The sequence below is a fragment of the Corvus moneduloides genome, chromosome 7 (genome assembly GCF_009650955.1).
Source record: "Corvus moneduloides isolate bCorMon1 chromosome 7, bCorMon1.pri, whole genome shotgun sequence".
In the NCBI taxonomy this organism is placed as follows: Eukaryota; Metazoa; Chordata; class Aves; order Passeriformes; family Corvidae; genus Corvus; species Corvus moneduloides.
Window position 1 is genome coordinate 18,109,735 of NC_045482.1, and position 6,000 is coordinate 18,115,734.

At 36.5% G+C, this 6,000-nt stretch overlaps 1 protein-coding gene across 1 annotated transcript in view; it reads left to right on the forward strand.

The window, feature by feature from the left end:
* Positions 1-5,663, forward strand: part of SP3 (Sp3 transcription factor) — a 34,352-nt gene extending 28,689 nt beyond the window's left edge. Inside the window, exons 6-7 of the mRNA XM_032114963.1 lie at positions 1,511-1,707; positions 3,895-5,663. Of these exons, the coding sequence (XP_031970854.1) occupies positions 1,511-1,707; positions 3,895-4,211 (514 nt within the window). The 3' untranslated portion in view covers positions 4,212-5,663. The remainder of the gene's footprint in view (positions 1-1,510; positions 1,708-3,894) is intronic.
* Positions 5,664-6,000: the final 337 nt, after the last annotated feature.

A 6,000-nucleotide genomic window follows, 5' to 3' on the forward strand; every position in this document is an offset into this window, starting at 1 on the left:
CTTTTGGACTCTGCTTCTGCTGCCATTGAATTTGTTCTAAAATCAAAACTTGTATTTGTCATGACAAATAATTAGTAGTTAAAAGTGATGTTTTTTTCTTCTGAGACAAAATGACTAATGAAGCACTATAAAGATTGCTCTATATTGAGAGTTCTTAGAAACATTTTCTATGGCTTAGTGGGATTTTATCTCCTTACTTTCCTGGACTGTCTGTAATGCTTTAGGTACATATGTGATTAGGCTGGAATTCCCTTTAGATCCTGTGAGGTTTTAGAGTGAGTTCGTTTCTGTGCATGTTCAGAAATACTTGCTGCAGTTGCTAGCTCCATGAAGCGTGTATGCACTTTACCCTGAACCTTCATTAGATGTAAACCAGAAGCTAAAGCACCCAGTTTAAAGAAAAAAATTGCCCTAGGGAGGCAACTGAAAATTGTATAATCAGTCATGGAGGATGGAGCGCCCAAGACTGTGATTTCAGAATCCACTTAAGTGTTCTAAGTTAACGTTGCTGATGAATAAGGTGGCCTATGCCTGGCTGCATTTTCCAATCTCCTCCCTTGCACCAGCATTTACCGTTCATGTGGCTGTGTTGTCAGCCAGACCTATTTCCTCAAGTGCCCCTTTCAGTAGCAAACACTTAAATTGGCTAAAATCAATCATGATGCCCTGCACTGGCCAGACTAATCTTTCTCTAGGTGTTCTCTTATCTATCTCTTGTGATTTGATTTAAAAAAAAAAAAAAAAAAAAAAATTAGGCTGTTGTATCAGGTGCTTCCCCTGAATCAATCACCTGCCATTTCAGTGAGACAGCATCTTAGAATAAGCATCAAGCTTAGTCCGGATTATACGATCTGTGAATTCTGTGTTCATTGTGGATTTTTTTTTTTTAAACTAAAAAAACCAAGGAATTAATTTAAATGTCAGCAAGATCAGCTTCCACCTCTTTTAGTGAAAGCATTCAGGTCAGTATGCTTGTCTTCAAACCCCAAACTGATTCTCAGGTTTCCCCAAGATGCCAAAAGTCCCATCTGTTCTCTACCCAGTTGCCAAAATCTCCAGTGTCCGTTTTGGCAGTTGCAGTAATTTGTGTTTTTCTTGGCCAAAACTATCTTTGATACGGTAAAACCTGAAACTTGGAGAAATGTAAAATATGGGCACTTCAGCATCAAAGTGGTACAAACTGCTGTAATAACTGTATTTCCAACTTCATATACATGTATGCTTCTTAAAGATTATGCTTCTGTCACATATATTTCACACACAGATGAATTTATAGTTTGTTGTGGCATTGGGTAGCATTATAGAATTTATTTTCAGCTTCTTATGGAATGTACTGGAATCCAGTTGTATTTGAAACAAAAACATGAAGCTACGTGGGTTGGTTTGCAGATCCCTTGTGGTACATGTAGCCCCCTGTATATGTATGACCAGTATTTAGGAGGACTATATTAGAATGAATAACTTCCCTCTCTCTCTCTTTTTTTTTTTTTTTTTTTTTTTTCGTAAACAGAGGCTCCAACTTGGGAAAAAAGAAGCAACACATTTGTCACATACCAGGATGTGGCAAAGTATATGGGAAAACTTCACATTTGAGAGCTCATCTCCGCTGGCATTCTGGAGAGCGTCCATTTGTTTGTAACTGGATGTTCTGTGGCAAAAGGTTCACTCGCAGCGATGAGCTCCAGCGACACCGAAGAACGCACACAGGTTTCCAGTCTTTGATTCTGCTGTATTTAACTAAAGCAGTGCTGTGGACAGGGCTTGGATAAATAACTTGTAAGAGGAGAACAGCTCTTTGAGTTGAATTGATTTTAATGCAGTGTGATTTCTCTAAAATCAGCTAATACTTACTGATATTCACTCACTTTGGAATCTTTGGCAGGTCTGACTGAGGAGATAAAACGGCCACCTCTCGATTCAGAACTGACATTTACGCTAGTGTTTAATGTAGCTTAATCAGAATACTTTGATTCAGGCTCAGCAATGCAGTTCATTTTTTGGAACCAGATTATAACTCTTTTTTTATCTTAAAACTTCAATTAGAGAAAAATAGAGGACTAGGTGGCCTGGAGATTAGATATAATTGCTAAGATCAAAGAAGAGCTTGTGATGGTGCATCATTCTACATCTTTTAGTTTCATGGTTAGACCACCCATTAGGAACTTCAGTTTCACATTTCTCCTTCTGTCTAATATGAAGAAAATGAATTAATGTAGATATTCCACCTTTTCAAGGAGCAGCTAATTTAAAATGTATTGTCTGTTTTACCTGTTTTCCTACAAACTAAATCCATATTTGCATTCTACAGGATGTTTACCTTTTAAAATCATAGTATTTGAAAAACCCATAGATAAATAATTTTTGGCCTATCAGCATTTACATTGCCTAGAAAAATGTCTCTGGATGTCTGTGAAAAATATTCCATGTTGTTGTTAATGGTGTGCTTTTGTGTAGACATTTTGGATACTTGAAGCCAAGCTGGGATGTTACAGTTTGTCTGGATGGATAGACTGATGGTTTCTAAAAATAGGCGAGTTGAATGATCCAGTTCAGAGGGTGTGGTTAATGGCTCCTAGTTTGCTTGCCTACCAGTAAAAAGTAGAGAACTGCAGGGATCTATCCTTTGACCTCTTTTAAAATATTTATCACTGGCCTGGAGGAGTCAACAGAGTTTACTCTTCTTAGGTTTGTGGATGACCCCAGACTGGGGTGACCAGTTGATGCACTTGATGGCAAGGCTGCTATTCAGGGGGACTGAGGCTGAAGGAATGGGTTAACAGGAATCCTAGGAAATTCAGCAAGAATAGTCACAAAATACTGCACCTGGGATGGAATTAACACTTGGAGTAATGCAGGCTAAGTGTGGAGAGGTTGGGAACAGCTCTACTGAAAAGTACCTGGGAGTCTTGATAGACAAGTGGAACATGATCAAGAGCCAGCAGCAATGATGCCCAGAGCTGTATCAAGAGAAGCAAAGACCCTAGTCCCAGGGAAGTGATTATCTCCCTCTTCTGGTTAGACTGCATCTAGAACATGGCATCTAGTTTTCAGCATCCAATATAAGAAAGACATTGATGACAGGGTTGAGTTCAGTAATGAGTGACCAAGATGATCAGGAGGCTGGAACACTTGCCTTATGAGGAAAGGCTGTAGGATTCAGATGCACAAAGAGAACAGTAATGGCGGGGGGAGCTTAGTAGTAATTTTCTAGTTAACTGCAAAGGCCACCCTTAAGAAGGCAAAGTTACTTTCCCTGATGGTGCATTCATTGACAGATGAGAGACAACAGGTGTATATTGAAATAAGAAAGGTTTAGAACAGCTATAAATAAAAACTGTAGTTGTGGGAATAGCCAGGTGCTGGAAGAGGATGCCCATAGAGTTCCTGCAGTCTCCATCCTTAAAAGTTTTCAAGAAAACTGGGTAAATTCCTCAGCAATCAGATCTGATCTCATAGGTGGCTGCTTAGGAAGAGATCAGAACAGACTTTGAGAGGTCCTTTCAAACCTGAACTACCCAATGCGCTTGTGTGTCGGTTTTAAGTGGGATTCTGCTCTAGGTCATAGTCTTCCCTGTCCATCATTTGGTAGGTTTTGTTCTCCTCCTAGAAGTTATTTATCGGTAATAATTGCAGTGAAACTTAGCAGCCTGAGGATATGAGATGGCTATGTTCTCTAGCATGCCTGAAAGATCTCCCCAAACTTGGTGACACAGAAAATTAAATTAGTTCTTGTATAAAGGATTTGTATGGGTGTCAAGAAATGTAATACACAAGTTTATCATGTTGGATCAGTTTCTTCCTCAGTATAGTTTTTGTTAGAATTCTGATTCTAAAAAGCAGTAAGTTTAATTTAATTGTTAATGTTCTTGAATATTTTTTTTTCTTCTTTGACAGGTGAGAAGAAATTTGTCTGTCCAGAATGTTCAAAACGCTTTATGAGAAGTGACCACCTTGCCAAACACATTAAAACACATCAGAATAAAAAAGGTATTCACTCTAGCAGTACAGTGCTGGCATCAGTAGAAGCAACATCTGATGATACTTTGATTACTGCAGGAGGAACAACACTTATCCTTGCAAATATTCAACAAGGTTCTGTTTCAGGAATAGGAACTGTTAATACATCTGGCACCAGCAATCAGGATATTCTTACCAACACTGAAATACCTTTACAGCTTGTCACAGTTTCGGGAAACGAGACAATGGAGTAAATATTACACAAGATACCTATTAATTGTGGTTATTTTTATACAGTAGTGAGAAGAATATTGTTCCTAAGTTCTTAGATATCTTTTTATTGATGTGCAAAAATTTTTGGATTGACAGTAACTTGGTTATACATGACACTGAAATGCCTTACTTTGTATGATATTCCATAGTATATTAAAATGGTAAAATTGCATGGGTTTTGTAGGTACTTTTGGAATCTAGAAGAGATGAAATTTTACCAAGTTATATTAAAAAAAAAAAAAAAAAGAATTTAACGATGGAAATGGTAGTCTAACCAAATGCATCAATCCTGTGTGGTTTAGTGTAAAAAAAATGAGAACATGTTGGTATTTATCTATTGTAAGATAAAAGAAGTTGATGGGTGAAAAGAAATCACATTATGATAAAAGAAATTTTGTAATTTTCTTGATGACTGGAATTTTTATTATGCATAACTGACAAATCAAGTTTCCAAGCAAATGTTACATAGTGTAGGCTTTACTTAGCTCATCAACTTGTCATTTTGAAGCTAATTATTTTAATTAGGTTAACTATGTACAATATTTTAAGCATTACTCTTGTAAGATTTTGCAAACTACATTTTAACATGGAACTCTAGGGATAGTCACCTTTTAAATCCTGTTGAAAAGCCATGTTTAAGATTTAATTTGCCAAAATGATGTCTTGTTAATATTCTTTCAATAACCAAGGTGGGCAATATAACCAATGTTTAAAAAAGCTTAAAATGTTAAGAAAAATAAATATGTATAGGTTGAAGCATTTGGGTGGTAAGGCAAATGTTATAGTGAAGTATATCCCTTCTTTTGAACATTGGAGGACCAAAAATAAGGTGTATTGCGTCTCAGCAGTGATTTTTATCAAACCTTTTTCCAAAAAAACATCTGTCTGCCAGGGCCTTAAAAGCCATCATGTAAATTACCAGTAAAATATAACATATGCAAATACAAAAGAAAAATCACTTCCATATTGACAGTACTCCCAAACATATGGATATAGTCATAGTGAACTAGGGGGGTTATGAGGTTTTTATTTGTTTGTTGTTTAGTTTTTGGTTAGTCAATCTGCATTTAAATATCAGCCATCTTTCCTTTTTTGCTTCTTCCCTTAAAAATTGTATGTATCCAGTACATTTAACTGATAAACATATATGTTTTTTATTATGCTGAATTTTCTTTTTATTTTTTAATTACTGTTTATATTTTCAATTATAGAAAATGTACAAAATGAAGTTATATAGCCAGTCTGTAAGTGCTATACCATTTTCAAAAAATGTACAACAATAATTACTGCAGTTCACCTATTTACAAACATTTGGAAATCTGTTCATTTGTTATTCTTAAAACCACCTCAAATTTAAAGGCTACCTTATTGTACGTTTAAAGTGTATTATAACAGTGTGGTAGTTAATAAAACACTATTTTTTTTTCTTTTGACTTGAGTTTACTGTGCTTCTTGTTAACTAACAAGGTGTAATTTCATAATACGTTTTGATAGCCTGAGATGTTTTATTATTGCACTAGGTGGTGGGAAGCAGAAAGTGTTTCCTTTCCCTATGGGCACAGAGATGGTAATTTTCCACCTCCTTGCTCAAAAACCCCCATCTGTATGTGGTGGACACGAATGTGCTGTGTTGGTGTCGGGGGGACGTGTTGGTGTTCTGCTGAGCAGGGCATGAAGAATATGTAGGTCCCATCCTATAGATTGCGTTTAAGTCCTCTGACACGTGTACAATACCTGGAGATTAATAAGGAGCTGTGGCTGAGAACTGTG